We start from the raw sequence: 24,458 nt of genomic DNA, 5'->3' as shown, positions 1-24,458 counted from the left end.
TTGTTACCGATTGACATATTAGTCTAATACATGATATATCTACTCAATATGACCATAATGATTAATACAAAATATATGTAATAGAATCTCACGGATTTATGTGTGCTTAATTTGAATATTTAAATTAAAAAAATTGAAATCTACTTTACTACCATGTTCTCTTTATTGAAAATTTAAAATAATAATTTATATTTGGAGATCGAATCATAAGTTCAAAAAAAGTTGAAAAAATAATTTTATTGAAGCAATTTTTTAAAAAATAATGAGGCCCCGAATTAGATGAGGTTATGCAACCTAAGGTAAACGAGGACCAAGCATTTGCATAATAAATTCATAAAATAAGTGAGGAGAAAAAAAAAATTCCTCTGAATGCTCACACTGAAAGATAAATTTAAAAAAAAAAATAAACTTTAAATTAACAAAAAGGGAATAAAACCACTAATAAAAAATTATTAGGGATAGGCATGAACCATGACCGAATCTTAACGATCAACTCTGTACATTAATCAATATTATTAACTCAATTAATTGTTTTCTTTTATTTTTTTTTATAAAAGAATGAAAGAACTTAGACAAAGTCACAAAGGGATGAAGAATTTATTTTTTTTTTTTTATTGTTTTGACAAATGTGGACAACCTATGTACTATGGACGCCACACGTGAAGAACTGAACTCTACAAAATCTATGCCCTCCACTTATATGAGCTAAAATTCAAACTCATTTCTTCCGTGAGACAAACATCTTATGCATAAAATCTGATGTCAATAGACCAAACAGTCATTGACGGGGATGAAAAACTTAGTATTAATCTACTTGAAAAATAAAAATAAAATCTACCCAGAAAAAAAAACCCAAATGGATTTAATTACCAAGTTTTTTAGTTTGAATTATTAATTTTTCATGCCTAGCCTTGGTGATGACCCTTAAATTGCAAGCATTATTAGTTCTAACTTCTAACATCTGAAGTATGCAAACATATATACTGCATATAAAATAACTTTTTTTATTTAGTTTGATCCCTTTCAAAAACAACATGAGCAACCAGAGTCAATGCTCATTTTGCAACATCAAAGAGGCACATAGAATTTAATTTATTTTTAAAATAAAAATTATTAATTTTAAAAACTATTTGTTTGAACCGGCAAACATTTTGACCATTTAGCAAAGGACAAAGATAAAAATAAATATTTTAACCTTTTTAAGAACCAAATCACTTAAACCAAAGGAAACTAAGTTTTCCCTGAAATTTCTCCTATTTCATTTGCCTTCTAGGCTATACACAACTTAGAATCAATTTACACCAAAAGCATTCACCAAACCAGCACTTCAGCACAAATACATACCAAGTTCAAAAAGAATTAAATATAATAGTGTCATACACAGAATGGAATATGCTGCAGCAATTGTTTTCAGTTTTGAGGAACAATCACAAAATGGACCAATCCACAAAACCTAAGGCTAGGCTTGAAGATGACCCTGGTCTCAGTAATGTGTAATTCATGAGCTTCCAAACTTTAATTCATAAAAAATTAAACAAAGAAAAAAGAAACATATATCCTATAAAGAACAAATTCTTGATCAATGACCCGGCTGGCGAAAGTCACTGCTACCATATGAGATTTGAAACTCAATTGAACCTTAGGTTAATTTAACTTGAAAAGCTAGCAAAATTCGATGCTTGAAAGTGTCATACCGATGAGAAAGCTCAATATGCCATGTATATAGCAGAATAAAAATGAGTGTGTGCGGAGAAAAAAAAGAACAGCTTTTATCTGTTAAGCACTGATTCTTGCAGAATCTCCAACAGCATTTTCCATCCTTTGGTACCAGTCCCCGATTCGGGTCTTCTCCACCATGTCCTTACCGGCCGTTAGGTATCTAATTGGTCTTAAGACACCAAAGACGGCAAGATCTGCTAAATTAGGTTTGGAACCACCTGGAGAAAGAAACTGGAGAATTTACATCATGATCGCAAAACATGAAGACCAAGTATGTTATTTTGTGGTATGGAATAAGAGAAACTTGCCAAGAAAATCTCTTCCATTGAGTGCTTTCGTCCATGTTTCTGCGGCTTCATATAAAGCAGCACGTTCGTCAGTTATTTTATGCTTGTCCTTTAACCTCTTGGAAACCCAATACATCACCGCAGCTCCGGCGTATTTTGCTGTCAGCCTTTGTGCAAAGGAAAAGTTGCCTACAATTTTAGAAGCTTCATATGAGAATAATCCTGATAAAAGTATATCTATACAAAGATTTAATTACTTAAACAGCTGACACATATGTGGTAATAGAAACTATTTAATTAAGAAAAATGGGCAAAGCTGAAAACAGGAAACAATGTATTGAACTCTATCCTACAATTTGTCTTATTAATCATACAGAATGGTGTCATTCAAGTTTGCATGACTCATTACACTGCATTCTCGAAAAAATGTGCCAAAGATGCTATCCCTCAAGACTATATCACAAATGATACTAAGTACAATTCACAACTGCACTCGAGAATCTTAACCATTGAGCACTCTTCTAAAACCAAATCATGTTGAACAAAGGTTCACATTTGGTTTACAATCTTTAAAGAAAAAACTCAACTGTCTTTTCTAAATTCTACTTCAACAAAGAACTGTTAGAATACCCAACTCCATACAGAAATAACACAACGTCAGATACATACGCGACAATACCCTTTTACCACAGGATAAGCTGCTCCCTTCTAATAATTTTTCAGCTTATTAATATCCCCCAAACTTTATCAAAATAAAATCTATTCTGCAGCAGCCATATTTGTAGATCTAAGTTAAACTTTTCAATATTGCAAAAAGGCTAATGCATAAAAACCAAACATGAACTAATGCCATAAAGCTGATTAGACTCATATAGAAGTCACAGGAGATTTAGAGTAAATAGTAAATACAAACTAGTCTTATCCAATACCAACTACATACCATGAGAAGCTATATAGTCAAAAGCCTCCAAAGCCTCTGAAGGAGTCCTATATATGTTTGGTGATAAAATATGAACGAGGTGATCATCAACCCACCTGTATTGCAACAATATGCACAATGAATCATACCACTGCAACACTTACATAAATAGGAGGCAACCAATGACTGCTTGGTAATTACACTGAATACTTAATGTGGATAAAATCCATAAAATTTTCAGTTAAAGCTTAACAATTTAAAATATTAGTTAATGAAAAAGAAAACATCAGCATACTTCCAAAGCTAGTTGATATTACACTATAAAATGTTTGTTTCTAGGAACCGGTTTTGCTTCTCAATTATGATTTTATTTAAAAAAAAAAAAGTTATTAATGGTAAAAAATTATATGACCTTCCCCACAAAGCTGAAAGTGGAACAAAGTTATAGTAACAAAATAGGCAAAAAAACATGCATTATATGTTTTATCAATCTACCTCCGCCACTTTGTCTCTTCCTCATCAGCATTCCGATAGTCAGGATAGATCTTGCAGTTTAGGTTATCAATAATATCTGCAAGCAAAAGGAACAAGCTAATAACGGAAGAGATCAACCGCATCAATTTACAACCATATTATCATTGCCATTCTTATAAAATGATTTATCCAATATAAAGGTTTTGGTTTTGTTGAGGATTTGTTTATTATGTTTGAAAACTAATATTTACCTGATGACTCAACCAGCTGTTCGCCATCAACAACCAGAATAGGAACCTTTTTATATTCCGACCACTTGATTTCCTTCTTACCAAAAGGGTTCACTTCAACTACTTTGTATGGGATGTCATGGTAGTCCAAAAAAGCTAGCAAAATAAAGAAAACAAAAAGACTAGGAAATCAGGAACAAAACTATAAAAAGCCAAAGCAGAAAAAATACAGACATCTTTTTCCATAATTTAGATAATAAATTATCAAAGGTGGATACTGTCCAACTCAAGTTGATGGAGAATCGTTGATGAGTTTCTACATCATATGCTCCCTCACAATTGCCCAAGAGGCAACGTTGTAAATATTGTACCACATTAATTTCAACATTGAATGATGGAAGTACTTTTATCAAGAAACTATCTTTCTTGATAAGCAGAATTCTTAAGGAAAAGAATCCACTAAAAATGAAAATCCATCTCAGTCTAACAAATCTTGAAAATCATTTAAATTTCAGCACCAGAATTTTACTTGATAATACACAATAGTTACAATAAGCTCATACATTTGCCTTTTGAAATAGCATGACATTGGCGATACAAATCATACTAAACTTAGAATCAATCAAATGACATAATTGGAGGAAATCACAGTGCTCATCTGATGATAAGGTTAAAAGAATGTCAACATGTCATTGGACAAAAAATTACTAAAGTTAAATACTTAAGCATAGTAATATACCATACAATATCATTAAATCAAAGGAGATGCACTTATCCAAGGCCAATTTACATTTTTTATAACACAAAAAGGCCTACTTCAATAAAAGACACTTTATAATGAGAGATTCATGAAAACAATAAAAGGAGAGGTACATTTATCCCATGCTCCGAGATTAAAATCGGAATCTCACACAAGTGGCCCGACAAGACAATGGTGTCCCAAAAGCAAACCAAAAAATGGCAATTTGAAATTAATCGTAAATTTGATATATTATAAGCATACCTTTACTGTTGGACATTTACATATGATGTTTAGTTTTTTAAAAATTCAAAAGCTACCCCATTATTGTTGCATAAAAATGATGGAATGTTCTCTGATGGCAGAAGTAATAAACCTTGCAATAGTCAAAGTCAACATTTCACCCTTTATATGTTGCTAAAGTCAGAAACATGAATTTGAAAGGCAAATCTATGAGCATATTAAAGAACTTGTTAGGTGCAAGACACAAAATTGGACATCTGTCTCATGACATGGAATAAGGAATTAGAATCTAGAATTCAAGCTGTGAAACAAGACAAGGGTCCCTGATTCAAATAACACAATACTTTTCTTGGGCATTATTTTATTCCTGTGGATTTATTCTTTTTCATAAGGGGATGTATGCATTTCATTCCTAAGAGTTATCCAGGCAAGATCCCTTGTCAGTGTTATCTTGTAAAGCAAGAAATCCTAGCAAGAGAAAACCCTTATGCAGGAATCACATGGTAATATGCATGACTCCTCTACCTCTCTTGCTTTCCAATCGTCTTGAATCGTGATATGTTCATAAATCACAAGCATCCATCAATCTTCTTTCGCATTATAAAGTTTCATTATCACACAAAATAAGCTATTACAAAAAATAAATTTCATTACCACCCAACATATCACAGCCACAAGCAAAGCCTTCCCTTCCATCCAACAAGCTTCATCAAAAGAGAATTTTCTAATATCAATATTCCAAACACAGAATTATCATTAAAAATATTAAAAGACTGCCCAAGTTAAAGAATAAACTAATGAGTTCATTCTACAAATTTCAGATTGTAATGTTATAGTTTTAGTACTTTATACTGGTGATATGTATGTAGTTGATAGAGTGGCAATAGATCAGCTCTAAAAGGCTTCAAAGTTTCTGGCCAGAGGACACTATTTGCATATACGATAATAAGTCCAATCAAAGACAATAAAAGGATCAACGAGAAAATGAGAACTAAGAAGCAATGGTTTTTCTACTCCTACAAGTAGGTCAACAAACCCAAATGTCATGTTCAGAAAATTGACCTAGTTCTATTTCCACATAGGATAATCTTGTAATAATGATTGCTTGTTTCGTTGGGGATGAAAATGACTTTAAGGTAGCACAAGAGTATTATGAGCTCTTGTTATCTTGTCAAGATATGCAAGTGTCTCCTTACACATTGAAGACCATACAGCATTGGAAATGCAAGTGAGAATTGAAGTGTCAAGAATTAAGGAACGCCATTAAAAAAATTATAAAATATAAGTAGCCTGCTATTTACTCAATCAAAAGTTTGTTTTATTATTTATAAAATAGCATATCGTCAAACAAGCAGCAAGTATAAACTAGTTATTCAAGGAAATATATAAAAATCTTATGCATGGCATAGCAAATTACACAAGTACTGAGCTGTTTATCAAAATTAAGAAACAATAAAATAATAATGAAGGAAAAGTCAAAGACTGATTGAAACATTTTGGAGCACCAAATAAAAATGTTAATACAAACTACCACTTGTCAAGATTGTTGTCTACAAGAATTAGGCAATACATGCTGAGCTTGTGATATCATTTCAAAAAGTATAACAAATGCAACTAACACATGTATTACGTAACATCATCCATCAGGTGAATAAATCAATCAAATGAAATAAACATCTTATGAATAAGTGAAAAAAGTAAAATCCAAAAGTACTAACATGGAACGCAAGACACTTCAAACCTAACCAACCATGAGTTTCTCATGAACAAAGGAATAACAATTAATTTTGTCTTATTTTAAATCTTATCAGACAAGATAGCCAAGCAAAGTGTTCATGCCACATAGAAGTTCATAGACTTCAACAAAGAAAGCCTACATTTCATGGAAAAAAGAAAAAAATGAGCATTCCTCACATTCATTAGACATGCTAAGCTATATAAAAATTTTAAATCCTTAACTCTTCAATCAAAAAATTTTAAAAATTTAAAAAAAAAAATCATGTCAATGACATAAACATTCTGAGTAGTTTCCTTAAAACTAGGGTGCTCTAGAGTTCTTCACTCTTGGTTGAGCAATGCCCCCTACTGCAAATATGATGAGTTGAAGGGTAAAAAATACACTTAACTGTAGAGTTTAAGCAGTCAAAACAACTTTGCCATAGAAAGAGAACTTTGAGAAAAGTAAGAATGCCAGGTAAGATTCTGAAGAACGCGAACTACCAAACATAACAGTAAGAAAGAATAGCCCATCCAAATAATATATAAAAACCTTATCAATAGCAGAAATGATGCCAGAGACAACTAGAAATCTCCTAGGACACATCACCACCATAATTCTGAAAAATAAATAAATAAATAAATAAGCACTGATGATTAAACTAGGAAAAAACAGAGGTATATCCTAGATGCACTATGTATCCCCATTCTAATTAGTGAATTGTCATTTATCACCTTTTATCAAAAAAAAAAATTTCAAAAAAAAAAAAGGTCAATGCCGTATTCCCACCACTTATCTTTCGCACTATCTCCAAATTAATCACACTATGATATGGGTGCATTTAAGCCAAACCTAGCTCTTTCAGAAGTCATCCATTGAACAATTTTTCTGTATTCAAAAACCCAGATTTCCCAAATCACATTCAAAATTTGCACTACAAGCCTTAAATGCTCAAAATCGCAGCGCCTTCCAATCAATTAAATCATTCATAACAAATAAATCGCAACTAAAACAGGGTAGAAATCCTTGATCAACAATCGACACTCAAACACTGACAAATAATATATAGAAAATCCGAAAACAAGGGAACCAAAAGGAAGCACCTTTAACCTTGTTGCAGAAGGGGCAAGCCTCGTACTGGTACAGCACAACATCCTTCGGAACCAACTCGGCGGCCGGCGGCTCCTTGGCCTCCGCCCTCGTCATCAGAGTCAAAGAGAAAGATAAAGCTCCAGCGAGGCCCAAAGAAACCGGCTTGGAAGCAATCAAATCAGATGGAGCTGGCAAGGGGTGGAGGCGTTGGGGAGCAGCGCGGAGGAGACGATGATCTGAGGCAGTGGAGGAGGGGAGGAGGCAACGGGAGGCGAGGAGGAGGGTGCGAGCTCTTCTCATGGTGGCGGCCATGGAGGCAATGACGGTGGATCGATGGAGCTGAGAGAAGAAGAAAGGAAGGGTTTTGGAGAGTTTTCTGGTGGGATCTGATGACGTGTCATAAGAATAATTCACAAAGTTTGTATGGTTATTAGGGTTGTATACTTGTGTTTGTTTAATTGGACCAGTGGTTTGGAGTTCAGTCAATTTAATTTCAATAAAATAAAATTATTAAATATTTTTTTCAAATAAGGAGATTTCAAAAATAAAAAATAAAAACAACTAATCCGTGCAAGGTGTTAGTCAAAAATATGCGCTACTAACTCCACTCTCAAAACCATTAGCTTAATCCATTTGCTTAAATAATGGATTACAAATCAGCATATGTCGTTTGTTAAAAATCAAAATGATGATTGAAATTATCTCTCTCATGCTTATGAATAAAGGAGGATAAAGCACATTCATTCACAACTTAAGTGAAACAGAATAGTGAGAGAGAAATAAAAGAGTGGGAATAATGTACAAAAATTGAGATTTAATATCTCTTCTAGTATAAAAGAAAGTAGCGGTTTTCTCTTTATTATTAAAGAGAGGTTGTAACTCTTGGAATTTTTCCACTTAGTAAATTCTTCTATTCATACCCATGGTTTTTACCTTAATTATTTAGGGGTATCCACGTAATATTTGTATGTGATTTATTTTTCAGCATTATTTTTCATTTATTTTACTGTGACTCTGCTCTATTCGGACCTTTTTTTTTATAACAAATGATATCATAGCTAGATTTAGGTGTGTATATATACAGCGTGTGCTCTGTTGCTGTTAAGTGGATCCTCCACGTCAAAAAATAAGTTAAATTATTATTCATCCTTTGAAAAAATTGATTACAACTTTTAAAGCAATTGTAAAAATACAAGATCGAAAAATTCAGTGAGGGTAATTTCTTATTGTGGAAGCTAAAGATGAAGGCAATTCTGAGGAAGAACAACTACTTAGCGGCCATCAGTGAAAGCCAAGCTGAGGTCAAAAATGACAAATGGAATGAGATGAACAAGAACACCGTTGCCAATCTTCATCTGACACACTTGAACACACTAAATACTCTATTTTCCCAATTCACATCATTAGAACATAAAATAGAGTCAGGTGAATGTGCAGAAATTCTACAAAAAAATCTACCAGATTCATATGATCAACTCGTCATCAACTTAACAACCAATGTTCCCACGGACATTCTAGTCTTCGACGACATTACAACTATTGTTTAAGAGAAAAAGAGTCGGTGCAAAAACAAGGAAGACAGGTTGGCAAGTTCACAACCAAGCGGAGGCCTTGATAGTGACGAGAGGAAGACCAACAGAACATGGCTCTGGTGGAAGCTACAATCATGGTAGATCAAAGTCATGGAGTAAGAAGACTTTCAAGTGCTACCATTGTGGCAAGAAAGGTCACTTGAAGAAGGATTGTTCGAGTCTAAATAAGAAAGATTTCAATCCTCAAGAGAATTTTGCAAACACTTTAGATGATGGAGATGCCATGGTGTGAGAATCAGCAACGACAACATGTAAAATATTTGCTGATGTATGGTTTCTTGATTCAACAGTCATTTTTCACATGACTTCCCAAAGAGAATGATTTCGTCACTATTAACCTGTCTCTGGGGAATCTATGTACAATTGTAACAATCAAACCTTGAAGATCGTTGGCATTGGCATCATCAAACTGAAGATGTATGATGTCATAGTTTGGACTATACAATAAGTCCGCCATGTAGACTGCCTAAAAAATAATTTATTTTCGATAGGACAACTTGATGATCTTTGTTGCAAGATTAAAGTCCAAAACAAGACCATGAAGGTAATTCTAGGAACACTTATATGCATGAAAGAAGACAAGATAGCTGCAAATTTATCATGTTGAAGGAAGAAATTTTGCAAGAAGGAGAAACTTCAGTTGCCATAAGTAGTCCAAGTGAAAGATACATAATGACATGCCATAAGAAACTTGGACACATGTCAGAGTAAAGAATAAAATTCTTGTAGAGAGAAATCTACTTCAAGGTCTCACAAAGGTAACACTAGAGGTGTCAAACGGGCCGTGTCGGCCTGGGCCCGGCACGGCCCGGCACGATTTGGGTCGTGCCCAGCCCAGGCCTGTGGTCCATGGGCCGGCCCGGCACGCGGCCCAGCTCGGGCTGGCAGCTGGGCCGTGCCAGCCCGCAACGGTCCACTTTTCAATTTTTTTATTTTTTTATTTTGTGAGTATTAACACTTTGAATTTCTTTTTTTTTCTTTTTGCTTTGATAGAAAGACATTTTTACCCATCCCAACAACTATCTAACGGCTAGTTTTATGGGTATTTTAGTCTTTTTGGTGTAAATGACAATTTTTCCCTTTACAACAACTATAAACGGCTAGTTTATGAGGGCATTTTCGGAATAAAAATATTTAAAAAAATTTATAAATACCCCTAAATTCAAACTAAAATTTCCACACCAAACTCTCTCATCTCTCAATCTAATTCTCTCTTTGGCTTCTAAGTGCAACTTCCAAGCTTCAAGTTTGCAAATCCAAGTTTCAAGTTCATCATCAAGTATCTCGATTGCACTCAAAAGAAATCAACACCAAAAATCAACTTTGTAAATTATTTGTTAAAGCAATTGAGGTAATCCGTTGTTCTTAATTTTTAATTTTCATAATGGCCGGTTCTTCTCCCAACTTTCCCTCCGATAATTCTCCGTTTGGTTTTTATGAAAATACCCTGTTAAATTCTCTGGATGATGATGATGTTGTTATTGAGACCCCAAATATTGGGCCATCAAGTAGCAACCCTCGAAGCTCTAGAAAACGAACTTCCGGGGTTTGGCAATTTTATGACATTGTTGATTTTCCGAACAAAGGCACTCGGGCGGTTTGTAAAAAATGTAAAAAAGATTTTTCTTGCCAAACATCGGGGGGACGGGGCATTTAAAAAGATATGCCGACAAGCATGCCGAGAAGCCACACGATCCCACACAAACACAAATTAGTTTTACCGATTCGAGTATGGAAAATTTTATTTTTAATAATGAAAATGCAAGAAACGAAGTTGCGAAATTTATTGTTCAAAATGAGCAACCTTTTTATCTTGCCAAAAATCCTGCTTTTATAAAAATGCTTATTCAAGGTTTTAATCCAAATTTTAAATCGGTTTCAAGAAATACTATGAGAAAATATTGTCTTATTATTTATGATGATTATAAACAAAAATTAATTTCCAAATTATCTTCTTGTTCTTTTAAAATTTCTCTTACTTCGGATATTTGGTCTTCTCAATTTCAAACGAATTATCTTTGTGTTACCGGTCACTATTTTGATAATAATTGGGTTTTGCAAAAGCGTATTTTAAGTTTTTTTTTAATTAGAACACCGTCATACAACAAGTGTTATTGCAAGTTATATAACTCGGGCTATTAATGAATATAATATTTCGAGTTCTATATTTTCAATTACTTTAGATAATGCTTCGGCAAATAACAATGCGGTCGATCTTTTAAAAATGAATTTAATGCCTTTATTTTCCGGGGCTTTTTTTCATGTGCGTTGTGCTTGTCATGTTTTGAATTTATGTGTTAAAGATGGTTTAAAAATAATTGAGCCCCATATTAAAAAAGTTCGAAATTCTATTTTATATGTTCGAAATGGTTCAACCCGAAGACATGATTTTCAAGCTTATTGTTCGGAAAGGGGGAGAAAATGTAAAAGATATATTATTGATGTTGAGCATAGGTGGAATTCAACTTATGAAATGTTTGAGTGCGCTTATAATGATAGAGATATTATTTCTATGTTTATTAATGAGAGATTTCCCGATGATCATGTCACTAATTATGATTGGGAAGTTAGACATTTAATTAAGGAATTTTTGGAAATTTTTTATGCTTCAACTAATATTTTGTCCGGTGTTTATTATTCCACTTCATCTATTATTGTCAACCAAATATTTTTTATTAGTGAGATTTTTGCAAAATATAGAGAAGACCGTAATTTTGGTCCTATTATTGCTCCCATGGAGGAAAAATTTTAAAAATATTTTGGAAAAATTGAACCATTTCCTATTTTAGCTATGTTTCTTGACCCCTGTTTTAAAATTGATGGCACTTTTTGCATAATTGATTCTTATGATAATAATATGGGCCTTGATCATTCTATTTTGAAAGAAAATTATCGTTCCTTATTTTATGATATGTATAATGAATATTATAGAAAATATGGAGATAGAAGGACTTTCAATATGCCTCAATCTAGTGAAAGTTCCTCTTCAAGCACCAAAAATAGATCCGCCACTTATGTTGTAAATATAATTAAAAAAAATTTCCATGAGTGCTTCTTCTTCTTCTAATACTAGTACTTCTTCTACTTCTCATGAAATAAATCATTATTTAAATAATAATATTAATAATTTCCTTACATCGGAAGAAATGGATAGTTTTGATATTTTGGCATGGTGGAAACAACAGGCGCATAGTTATCCTATACTTGCCGCCATGGCTCGTGATCTGTTAACTCCACTGATGTCTACAGTAGCATCGGAGTCTTGTTTTAGTGCGGGAAAAAGAGTATTGGATGATAGGAGGAGCAGAATAAATAATCAAACAGTGCAAACATGCATATGTTTGAAGGATTGGATAGATGCTGAAGATAAATTACAAGGGAAAATAGGACAATTCACCCCTGATGATGGCGGAGAAGGCATATATACTAATGTAGAAGGAATAGATTGATGAGCCTCAAGCTTGCAAGATGCCAAGAGTCCAAGACTAATCTTTTTTATTATTTCAAATGTTCAAATTAAAAATAAAAAAGATAAGTATTTTGGTTTACTTCAAAATTAAAATAATATTAATTGTTATTTTTGTAATTTATTACTTTTATTTAAATATAAAATATCTATTTACTTGCATTGAATATTTGAATGCATTCTCATTAAGGATAGGTTGGGCCCGTTTGGGGCTGTTATCGGTGCCGCATCTTCCATCGGGGCCTGACCTCTACGGCTCTACCCATCATCTTCAGACTTCCGCCAATAGCATCGGACGTCGGTCATCGCCCAGATCCGCGACCGGAGATCATCGAGCAGGGGCTGCAGGGCAAGGGCTTCTTCACCAGCGACGGTGGCGTTCGAAGGTGCATAGCCTCATTCCTTTTCCTCTATCTACTCTCCACTCTCGTTCTTGATGCCTCTTGATCCCCCTTCTTGATTGCCCTTTGTAGGAGTCATCCAAAGGTCACGCCTTTTTGGATGATTTCATTGATGTCCTGATTCCGTTCATCGCTTGTGAGTCTCGGGTTTGTTTTGTTATCTCGCTTTGTTTTGATCCCATTTGATGTGATTTTCATTGTTTGTTTGGGGGGGGTTGTTGAGGTTGTTCTATTTTTGTTTGGATTTTTATTTTTATTTTTATTTTAGATTCCTGGTCTAGTTCTTGGTTGCGATGATTTTGGATCGAATATGTGGGTTTTTATTTTCTTTAAATTGTATTTATTTGTTCTTTTTTTTATTTGATCTTTGTAAAATACTAGAATGGTTTTCCTCTTTGTCTTTCCTTTTGATCTTTTCTGTGGATTGATTAATTGATTTTAGAGGTTTAATGGAGTTTCTATTGGAGAAAGAAAAAAAAATTGATGATTCTTTAGATTGGGGTTTTGATCTTGAGTTGTTGATCCTTTAGATTTCTACATGATATTACACTCAAGAAATCTAACGCCAGGTTTAAGCAAAAGCCAAGAATTTGACACCATGAAATCAAGGTTAAGCAAGCACCAGAAATTATGTAAGAGTAGCAGCCATTCTCCAACCAGTTGTCTAGTGGATATGAAAAGGATTTAGTATCAAGGCGGTCATCCATGGTGCCTGTCATAAATTTTGACACAGATAAGATGAAAGCTTTGGATGTAATTGACAGAGTGGACACCCTTGGCATTGCTGAACAAACCTGAGTTTGAGGTTTTTTGGTTTTTTGCCTTATCTATATGCTCTCTTTGAGCTTTGTGTTTAGTTATAGGATTCAACCTGGTTGGTTTGTCATTTTATTAAGGAGTTCAATGAGATGGATTTTTCAGGTGTTAATGTGTCATGTCCATATGGGGTGATGTAAATTTGCACAGGCATGAAGATATTGAGCTATTATTCTAAGGAAAAAAAGAAATTAATTTATATCCGGAGATTCAAGCTTGTTCTGAGATATTTCAAAACAAATTTGCAGAAAAATTCTCATGTTTATTTATTTTCATGTGATATGACTATGAAACCCAGAAAACAACAGGATATCCAATTCTGCGAAAAGAATTCGAATATGTGGGTTTTTCTTATCTGATTTTTTTAGATGTGTATCTAAGTATCTTATCTAGTTATCTGTCATATATTTTTATTTTTATTTTTTATATTAAAAAATATTAATGGGCCGACCCGGCACGAGCCCGGTTAAAGTCGGCCGTGTCTCGTGCTGGGTCGACCCTTCCCCATTCGCGGGCCGTGCCGGCCCGGACACGCACAGTGCCCGGGCTGCCCTGGGTCCGGGCCGTGCCGGCCCATTTGACACCACTAGGTAACACTACCCTTTTATGAACATTACATTGTGAGCAAGCAGCATTGACTGAAATTCAACACATCTAATTCTAGAATTGGTTCATTCTGATGTGTGGCGAGCACCAGTTATGTCCCTAGGTGGAGCAAATTATTTTGTATAATTTATTGATGACTCTTCTAAGAGATGTTGGGTGTATACTATCAAGAGGAAGGCAAATGTGTTTCAAGTCTTCAAATTTTACAAAGTGAGGGTGAAACTTGAATCTGGCGAGAAGATCAAGTGCTTGAGAACTGATAATGGAGGAGAATATACTGGAAAAGAATTTGATAAATTTTGCGAGCAAAAAAACATCAAAAGGTAATTCACTTCGGCATACACTCCTCAATAAAATGGAGTGGTAGAGCGGATGAACAAGACTTTGTTGGAAAGAATAAGAGCAATAATGGGAGCTGCAAGCCTAGCCAAGAAATTTTGGGCAAAAACAGTAGGCACCGCCTATTATATGGTGAATCAGGCTCCATCAACTACAATCAAGTTGAAGACACCGATGGAGATGTGGACTAGTAAGCCAGTTGACTATTCAAACATTTATATATTTCGAAGTCATGTGTATATAATGTGCAATACCCAAGAAACTACAAAGTTGGATCCAAAATCCAAAAAATGTATGTTCTTAGGATATGCTAATGTATGTTCTTAGGATATGCTGATAGAGTTGAGGGATGCTGCCTATGGGATCCCACTACCAATAAAGTTATAATTAGCAGGGATGTTATCTTCATAGAAGACAAAGAATAAGATCAAGCAAATGGTGAAAACACTTCAAAAGAAAGCGCAGTGACTACAATAGTATATGTAGAAAAAGAAGCTGAAGCTACACCAGAGCACAAGATACAAGAACCAGCTAAATCTGAAATTCCAGAAGTTCAGATGTCAACTTGTACAAGAAAAACACCAAATTGGCATTAAGACAATATTAGGGACGGTAATATTGTATATTGTCTTCTAACTAAAGATGGAGAGCCAAAAACTCTTCAAGAAGCATTGAATAATTCAGATGCATCTCAATGGATGGCAGCAATGCAATAAGAAATTAAAGCTCTTCATAAAAATAGGGCATGAGAACTAGTGTCACTAACACAAAGGCGAAAGCCTATTAGCAACAAATGGGTCTACAAGATCAATCGTAATAGTGTTGATCAAGTAGATCATTATCTTGCTAGATTGGTGGTGAAAGAATATACTCACAAGGAAGGAATTGACTTCAACGAAATATTTTCACCTGTGGTTCGACTCACAATAGTTCGAGTAATCCTGGTGATGTGTGTAACATTTGACTTGTAGCTTGAGTAATTAGATGTTAAAACTGTATTTCTTCATGGAGATCTTGAAGAAGAGATTTACATTCTTGAACAGGTTGAACAAATATCTGTATGGTCTAAAACAGGTGCTAAGATGGTGGTACAAGAGATTTGATTCCTTCATCATGATCCTTGGATAGAACAGATCCAATTCCGACCCTTGTGCAGGTTTGAAGAAAAAGATTCTATCTTATTATTGTTGTATGTCGATGACTTATTTGAAGAAAACCCCAACAAAGATCCTATCAAGGACTTGAAGGCACAATTAGCTAGGGAATTTGAAATGAAGAACTTGGGACCAACAAATAAGATTCTAGGGATGCAAATTCATCGAGACGGAGATTATAGGAAGATTTGGCTTTCTCAGAAGACTTATTTGAAGAAGATCTTGCGATGCTTCAACATGTAAGATTGTAAGCCAATTTCTACCCCACTTTATATCAATCTCAAGTTATCCTCAAGTATGTGTCCTAGCAGTGAAGAAGAGAGGGCAGAGATGTCTCGAGTGCAGTATGCATCAATAGTGGGAAACCTAATGTTTGCTATGATTTGTACAAGACCATATATTGCACATGCAGTGCGAATAGTAAGTCAATACATGATAAATCTTGGTCGAGAGCACTGGAATGTTGTTAAGAGGATTCTCATATATGTAAAGAAAACCTCAGATGTTACATTATGTTATAGGGGATCAGAGTTTTTTGTTAGTTGATATGTTGGTGTTGATTATGCAAGTGATCTTGATAAAAGCAAATCCACTACAGAATATGTATTCACACTAGCAAGAGGAGCTATGAGCTGAGTTTCAAAGTTATAGTCAATCATGCCTATGTCAATAACAAAAGTAGAGTATTTGGAAGCTACACAAGCCAGTAAAGAAGCAATATGGTAGAAAATAGTATTGGAAAAACTCAGGTACAAACAAGAGAACATTACTCTATATTATGACAACTAGAGTGCTTTGCCTCTTGCAAGGAATCTACCATTTCATTCAAAAATATAACATATCATATTTCAGTACCACTTCGTTCGTGAGAAAGTGGAAGAATGTACAGCAGACACGCAAAAAAATTATATCAAGGACAGCCTAGCAGACTTCATAACAAAAGTAACCAACACTAACAGATTCATATTGTGTCTATTCTCTTGTAGCCTGATAGAGTCGTAGGCAACATCAAATGGAAAGATAGGAAGAATGGTCTGAAGATGTGATTGATTCTCAATTAAATCTTCAAATGGGAGAATTGTTAGTCAAAAACAATGCCACCAAAAATATTGGTTACCAATAGGGTTACAAATGAACCAAGCTACTCGTGAGCTACTCGGAGCTCGGCTCGGAGAAATCTCATTCATTAAGTAAATAAGTCGAGCTTAAGCTTAACATTTGGGCTCAAATTATTAAACAAACCAAGCTTGAGCCACATGCTGCTCAGCTCGTCAAGGCTTGCGAGCCTGCTTTCGAGCTTGCTCATTTATAAAGCTCACGAGCTTGCTCATTTATCAAGCTCATAAGCAGGCATGCGAGCTTGGTAAATGAGCTTGCTTGCGAGCCTACTATCAAGTATGTCAAATAAACCTAATAATAAACATACTTGTCACAAACCTGCTAAACGAGCTTGCTAAATTAAATGTGCATTTTTTTCCTAACTATGAATGGATTCATGTATTAAAAATAATTTATTAATAATAGTTATTATGATTTATAATTTTTTTAAACGTTTTTCAAGCCAATCTCGAAGCGAGCTCAAGCTCGAGCTCGGCTCATTCTTATCACAAATGAGGTTCTTTTAAGACTAGTTCAAAGCGAGCTCGAGCTTAAGTTCACTATCTCAAGCCAAGATCAAGCTTACAAGTATGGGCTCGAATCAAGCTCGAGCCGAGCTTGAGCCTATAACTAATTCTGTCAAGCTGAGATTAAACACTTCAAAGCGCAGCTCGGTTAGGTTTAATTGCAACCCTAGCTACTAACTCCACTCTCAAAACCATTAGCTTAATCCTTTTGCTTAAATAATGGATTACAAATCAGCATGCACCCATTTGTTAAGGGGCTATTTGGTTACCTGTAAGTAGCTGTAAGTAACTGTAATATAAGTGATTTTACATGTAAGTGACTGTTTGGTTTGCTGTAAAACTTCCATTTACATGTAAGTGGACTTACATCTCACCCACTTTTACAATATTTCAACTTACAGTAAATTATGTTGTAAGTTGAAATGCAGTAAAGTAAGTGGTATCCACTCACCATAATATTTAATTATAAAAATATTTTTAAGTATTAAAATTAAATAAATATTAAATATTTACATGATTAAAAAAATTTATGACAAAAATATTTTTTATTGAAAATATTATATTGTTTTAAAAATAATTATAAAAATATTTTTAAGTAATAAAATTAAATAAATATTAAATATTTTAATAATTTACTATTTATATGATTAAATATTTTTATGAAAAATATTTTTTATTATTGAAAATATTATATTGTTTTCATAATATAAAAATATTTTTAAGTAATAAATTTAATAAATATTATATTTTTATAGTTTAGTATTTATATAATTAAATATTTATCATAATTGTTTTTATAAAATTAATAAAATTAATTATAATTTTTTCAAATAATAAAATTAAATAAATATTAAATATTTTTAATTTTATTAAATTAATTAATTATTTTTATTTAAATTAATTTTAATGAAGAGTATTAAATAATAATAATAATAATAATAATAATAATAATAATAATAATAATAATAATAATAATAATAATAATGGGGGTAATCTCACCAACTCACTTACATGGTAACTATAACTTTAAATTTACATCAAACCAAACAAATAAAAAATAAATACATCATTTCTAGTTACAACAAACCAAACAGCAATGATGTAAGTTGAAATACAGCATTTTCACTTACAATGTAATTTCACTTACATGTAATTCTAATTACAGACAACCAAACAGCTGAGAAAATTGAGAGTGAAGAAGTGAGAGAGAAATAGAAGAGTGGGAGTAATGAGGGAAAAAATATTTTGAGAGTTAGTATTTTTTTCTTCTAGTATAAGAGAGAGTAGTGGTTTTCTCCTTATTAATAGAGGGAGTTTGTAACTCCTGAAATTTTCCCATTTAGCTCCATTGCACCCACATGGGAGACCTTAAGGCCTTCCAAGAGGCCTTGTGGGCTCCCTTGTGCCCCCAAGGAAGGCCACAAGGTCTTAGGCTTTCTTTTAAGTTTTCCCCACCCCTTTCATGCCCTTACTTGACCCCAACTTAGATCCTAGCACCAAAAAACAACCAAGAGATCTCACACACCAAAGACACACAAGAAAAATGGGTCGGAAACAAAGCAAGGAAGTAGGAAAAGGTCAGCACGCCACACACCCAAAGCATTGCAACCCCCACCGCTTCCCCTCTCTTCCAAATTCAAATCAAGTGAACAAGATTTATTGCACTCGGTTCAACATATAGTATAAGCTAACTTGAAATAAAAAAAAATATATGTATTATATAGTGAATAAGTAATATATTATCCAGAATCCAAGCTACATAAAGTTGCATGTTGATGATATACAAAGCACTCTATTTCATACCTGCATAAATAAAGCTAATTAATGGCAATCTCACTTACACATAACTATCAAAATAACTAGCAATGTGTTTGCACATAAACTATCATAATAACTAACATGGAAAGATATCAAGGTTCTTAAGATGTTCCACATGGAAATGATAATAAAAGGAGAAAATAAATCTACAGAAAAAGATATTAGTTCAAAGTTTAAATAAATATTATTTCAAAAATAAATAAATGGATAATATAAGTAGAAATAAATTAGAAATGCACCTTCACATAGTTTGTGAACTCTGATTCTCGCATAATTATCATCTTTAATCTACTATCTCACCCCATTCCACTTAACTCCTTTAGTTTTTTTTTATTCTTACCCATCATTTGAGGATTGTTCTCAAGTGGTTAGTCACATTTCTTTTAGTGACTATAATTCTGAACTCATTCTTCATTGTAGTAATTGCATCACGAAATGCATGGGGGTTGAAGCCCTTATCAACTTTGAAGCCTTATTCCATTTGAGAAGCCATAGATCTTATAAAAAATATAGGCTTTCAATAGTGGTCCATCTTTTATTGCCACTAGTTTTTTTAGTGGTGGTTCTCATTGATAGCATTTGCCAATTTTCTGACTTTGTATTGTCCACTCTAGAATTGCCACATAGATAAGTAAATGCTATATGTTTCTAAATAGGCATATGATATATAATAACAAGCATAAAATTTGTTCATAGAAACACATGAAATAACTATCTTTTACAAGTTCTAAAAATGATAACAAACAACCAAAAAGAAATATTATTAGTCATGGTGTAGAAGGAAGCACATTTTTTATATGAACAATTAGTGATTATCTACTTATTTACCTATATATCGCATGCAATCTACTCTCAATATGCCACCTATTCTTGGGCCTCCTCTCTTTGTACGTTATCTCATATTACTTTTTGAGGCTGGCTGTTGTGGTATCCACTCTTCATCACCACTTATAATATAATTATGCCAAATACATGCGACCAAAACTAATTTAGGTTGAGTTTTGAATGGTAAGAATGGTTTTGATGAGAAAACTTTGAAGAATCCCTTAAGAGAACCAAAAAGCTCATTCAATGGTGGTACGAACTGATGACCGGTGAAGGTTAAAAAGTTCTTTATGGTTTGTCGGTGTCCACATTAAATATGGTAGTTAACAAAATTATAATGTTTAAGTTGTTCTAGTTTAGTAACCTATCTATCAATAAACTGAACAAATAAATATCTTTAGGGATTAATAGACCATTTGGTCTCTCTAGTGCATCATGAAAAACTAGAGTATCGTACATTGAACCTTCCCATCCAGCAAGACATATGTAAAATGTATGTCAAAGTCAATCGTAGCAACCACATTTTGTGTGGAGTATGGTTTTCACCCACGAAATGCTACAACTTCATATACTAGAACGGAAGCAGGGATATGGTTCCCATCTAAAGTTCCAATACAATCCTACCATTAACACATTATAACTAAGCATTGGTTATAAGATAATAGATTTATTTGAATAAAAAATTAGTTAAATACCTTGAAATAAGGATATATTGTGAATCTTAATTATATTTATGCAGAATTCATGTGTTGGGTGAATGCACATATTCATCATGCAATTGATTGATTACGTATAGAACGTGGTTGAAGTACCTACTAACTGTTTCACTAAATCTGAGGAAATTATGGGTGATGACACAATTATGTTGGTTATGTTGTATGGTGTGTGGAAACATCAACAGTTGCTATTCAATAATGATGTGCAATGTGTCTCTCAAAAGATCTTTTCGGCTCATTATTGGGCAAAGATTGAAGAATGTTAATTTGTTCATACTGACCATGTTAATATTAGTAGGGTCATGTCCATCAACTGGTCTCAATAAATATTGTTCTCTAATTTCTGACTGACCACGAGAAGATTTTCTACAAAGTCTACATCGTTTACTACAGAAATGTAATGTGACAGCAAAAGCCGCATCAATGATTGTAATGTGAGGGGCATAAAATTTATCCTCTATGCCATGCCCAGCCATCTACAAATTATTGAAAAAATTAAAGTAGTTCAAGATATTATACATTTTACAAACTTGACCTAAATAGAGATACATAAAACAAAATAATACAAGTAAATAATCCCAAACTTAACTTTTTCAAATAAATTAACATAGAAACATCTGTTCATAATATAGTCAATTATTTATTCAATTTTGTATTCATCTTCTACATATAGATATAGATATAACAAACACTCTTTGACAAGTCAGGATGATTGTAAATTGGCCGTTTTTTAAGGAGTTTCATTAATTCTTCAATTATCAATATACATTAAATTTATCAATAAATTACAAAAGAAAATTAAATATACATTATGTTTGATGGAATTTGAGAAGAAAAATTAAGGAGCATCTGAATTAAATTAATTGAATTTTGGAAGGACATGCGATGCTAAAACAATTGATTAATGTTTTTTTCCTTTGGTGGCAAACAACACATTCTCAATCTTCATCTTCTTTTCTTTGTGATAAGTCTTTGACAATTAGGACCAATTATAAACATCTAGTGTGACTTTGTTACCAAGCATTCCTCTCATAAATCTTCATCATCTTTGCAATATATAGTTCAAGTCTAATGTTCCCTAATTAAAAATCTAAACACCTAGTGTGACTTAGGAAACCAAAATTGCCCCAATTTTCATTGATGTGCTTAAAATCTAGAATCAACTTAAAGTCCAAATTGGCATTTTTCGAGTTTGAATGTGCATGAAGTTCTTAACATTCATCTCTTATTTTGATTGGTAAAATAAAATTAAATTTTTATTACTATTCTACAAATAGCTCATGCTGTAACCTTAACATTTTATTGAAATTATTTACCATTTTAATTATGTATACATTTGCTATTTACTTCTAAATCAATTAGGTTACAAATCTCAATAAAATTCATTATACATGTCACTCCTCGACCCACGGGCTAGGCACGTGATAGCCACTGTGACAACCCAAGGAGGGGCACTCACCCGGCTCAACCCTCCAGTTACCGTAAGGCTGGCAAAATCGTGGATTTTCACAATCCTAAACCAAAACCACATAATCAAAGTATACATGACAAGGAATACACAAGGAAGCCACAATACTAAACTTGATATAGAGTTCAATAAATGTACTAGTTATCAATACCACAAGGTTCTCAAGAAGAAATCAACAACTTACACAATGTCACAACAAGATCGATCTCCTTTATATCAAATAAGCTCATCGTAGTCATTATGACAGTCAACAATTCCCATTCACTCAAAAGATATATGTATATATTCCAACAGGTTCAAACTTGACCATCAAATCTCAATGTCACAACAAGATTCCCCAAAGGATTTAATGTTAAATGCCCAAAACCATTCTCATCAAGCGTTTAAAACATTTAGATATCCTAATTGAATCATGCATTCAACTTAACCCACGAAGTCCGGATTTCCCCAAAGGTACTACTTCTCCGTCAGCTCCTTGCCTCAACCCCCGCTTTCATCACCTAACCAAAACATACACGAGAGCCAAACAATAAAGAAGAATGAGTAAAATAACCAAAGAATGAGCAAAGACCTAGGTGTAAAGGAAATGCAACCCTACAAGAGGCCTAGGGTTAACTCAAACTTGGATTCAAAGACTTCCAAAGAGTTTCTATGGAACTAGGCTTTCTTCCAAACCAAGGAAATAAGAGAATTAGGCAAGGTTTACTGGTGCTACAGTATAGCTACAGTAATCCGTATTTCAAGGAATAAGAAGGTCATGGATTCAATAAGTTGAAGGAATACAAGGAAATACATACCGTCCTCTCATGCCCCTAACACTCAACATGCAAGAAGAAGACAAAGCTCAAGATCTCAAGCTCCAAATCCACAACCCTAGATCTACCATGCTATCTAAACAACAACGAACAAGGAAATGATGGAAAGCTTACCTCTGGCTTTCAAAGAGAAAGAATGATGGACAAAAGGGCTTCAATCTACAAAGAGGGAGATGCTCAACCAAGGTATTCTTCTCATCAAAGGGAGGGATGTCAAAGGAATGAGAGGAAAAGAAGAAAGGAAAACATTAAAAAGGGGCTTCAGGTTGGGAAAAACACCGTCATGTTTCACCCCATTCTTTTGCTACAGTAACAATCTGGTGTTCACATCACTGTGATGATTACTATTCTCTAATATTGTTCACATATACAACAATGAGAACTTGGTTCTGTGCACTCTAAACCACCTGGTAAGCCCTATCGAAGCAAATGCAAGAAAACTCGATCAGGTTTTGAGTTAACACAGGAAAAACATCGAAATATCACAATACAATCATACTTTAATAAATAAAAAAGGAAAAAGATCTCACCATTAATCAAACTAACAAAAAATCTCATAATGTGAGGTTGAGATCATCTCATCTCTAAGGCTTTGACTGAAGAAGCCCATAAGTCTCATAAAGATGCTTTTTATTTCTTTCTTGCAAGACTAATAAATATCTCATTTATGCGCTTCTTGTATGAAAAATTCTTTCTTATTTATGTTGTTTGATCTCTCTTACTAAGTTTTGCCTACAATTTGGGCTCTTCTTCAGTCTTTTGGTTTGGGAAATATGAAATCAAGGATTTGGATTGGTTCCTAGGTGACTGATGAAGTACATAGTTTTTATGGTAATATGTTTCTTCTCATGTTGTGATTTTGTGGTGTTTCTATATGTTTGATGGCCATAATTTGAGAAGAAGAATCTGAAAATGTTTCTCAAATGATGAAGTATGCAGTCTTTATTGGTTTGGTTTCATATGTTTCTATACATTTGAAAATGTTACTTGTTTGCATAAAACTAGAATCTATAAATTTTATGTTGTCCATGCATATGAATATTTAAGAATAAGCACCAACCTAAGGTGCAGGAGAGAGAAATGCAGTGACTATTCTAGGGCTGGAGCTTGAAGAAGGAAAAATGGTAATGGTGCAATGCTAGGGTTGGAGCTTGGTGATGATGAAAGTGTCAAGCATGGAGTTTGGAGATGGAAAGGTGGTGCCAGAACTGGGTGGCGCTAGAGCTAGGAAGAAGTTGCAAGTAGATCTAGAAAATGGGTGTGAGGTTTGCTCACCTTCTCAGATGAACTCGTGAATCCCTCACTTGTTCACCACGTGCGGGATTTCAAGTCGATTATAGTCATGGGATTTAAAAAGCACTTGAAAGAGAAAATACTTCAAAATAAACACTGGATTT

The 24,458-nt window shown here is 33.6% G+C and overlaps 1 protein-coding gene across 1 annotated transcript; it reads right to left on the bottom strand.

Annotated features, from left to right (window-relative positions):
* Positions 1-1,347: 1,347 nt before the first annotated feature.
* On the bottom strand, positions 1,348-7,797 carry LOC120275866 (prostaglandin E synthase 2). The gene is made up of 6 exons (XM_039282588.1): positions 7,432-7,797; positions 3,651-3,785; positions 3,421-3,496; positions 2,947-3,041; positions 2,028-2,195; positions 1,348-1,937 (listed from the first exon to the last, which is right to left on the bottom strand). The coding sequence occupies exons 1-6, from the start codon at positions 7,730-7,732 to the stop codon at positions 1,777-1,779; spliced, it is 936 nt and encodes a 311-aa protein (XP_039138522.1). The 5' UTR covers positions 7,733-7,797; the 3' UTR covers positions 1,348-1,776.
* Positions 7,798-24,458: the final 16,661 nt, after the last annotated feature.

Source organism: Dioscorea cayenensis, chromosome 14, assembly GCF_009730915.1.
Source record: "Dioscorea cayenensis subsp. rotundata cultivar TDr96_F1 chromosome 14, TDr96_F1_v2_PseudoChromosome.rev07_lg8_w22 25.fasta, whole genome shotgun sequence".
NCBI lineage: Eukaryota > Viridiplantae > Streptophyta > Magnoliopsida > Dioscoreales > Dioscoreaceae > Dioscorea > Dioscorea cayenensis.
The sequence above is the reverse complement of the archived record's forward strand: the minus strand, read 5'-3'. Positions and strand labels throughout refer to the sequence as shown.

Bases quoted from the DNA above. Each gene is read 5' to 3' on its own strand.
- LOC120275866 (XM_039282588.1), bottom strand. From the start codon at position 7,732: ATGGCCGCCACCATGAGAAGAGCTCGCACCCTCCTCCTCGCCTCCCGT. The intron at 3,786-7,431 runs GTGCTTCCTTTT...TTATTTTGCTAG, and splicing joins CTTCTGCAACAAGGTTAAAG to CTTTTTTGGACTACCATGAC. The intron at 3,497-3,650 runs GTAAATATTAGT...TTTTGCTTGCAG, and splicing joins ACAGCTGGTTGAGTCATCAG to ATATTATTGATAACCTAAAC.